Raw genomic sequence first — 270 nt, 5'->3', positions numbered from 1 at the left:
CCGGCGACGACGGCGGTTCTCCAACCTCTAGTGTCCGGGGAGTCCCTCTCCATCCCCGTAAGTCAGGGCTCCTCACCCCCTCGGGTCAGACTCCCAGGGGCGGCACTGCGCCCCGAGAGGGAGGCTCTCCTAGCGAGAGAGCAACACCGGGCAGTACCTGAGCAGTAATGAATCCTTCATACACGGTTTTCGCTCGGTTCTGGGGCAGAAGCAGCGGGAACTGGCGCAACAGGCTCGCTTCCGCCGCCTCCATGGCTCGCCGTCCGCGGC

At 65.9% G+C, this 270-nt stretch overlaps 1 protein-coding gene across 4 annotated transcripts in view; it reads right to left on the bottom strand.

The window, feature by feature from the left end:
- FANCL (Fanconi anemia, complementation group L) overlaps positions 1-270 on the bottom strand; it is a 68,381-nt gene that overhangs the window by 57,708 nt on the left and 10,403 nt on the right. For 2 of the 4 annotated variants that reach the window (XM_005884588.2, XM_014532055.1), the window contains exon 1: positions 158-264. The exons of 1 other annotated variant lie outside the window; for it this stretch is intronic. In XM_005884588.2, coding sequence (XP_005884650.1) covers positions 158-253 — 96 coding nt within the window. In that variant the 5' untranslated portion in view covers positions 254-264. Of the gene's footprint in view, positions 1-157; positions 265-270 lie in introns of those variants that run through there. One more of the 4 variants, XM_014532056.1, reaches the window with a different exon arrangement.

Source organism: Myotis brandtii, unplaced genomic scaffold (genome assembly GCF_000412655.1).
Source record: "Myotis brandtii unplaced genomic scaffold, ASM41265v1 scaffold84, whole genome shotgun sequence".
Taxonomy (NCBI): domain Eukaryota; kingdom Metazoa; phylum Chordata; class Mammalia; order Chiroptera; family Vespertilionidae; genus Myotis; species Myotis brandtii.
The sequence above is the reverse complement of the archived record's forward strand: the minus strand, read 5'-3'. Positions and strand labels throughout refer to the sequence as shown.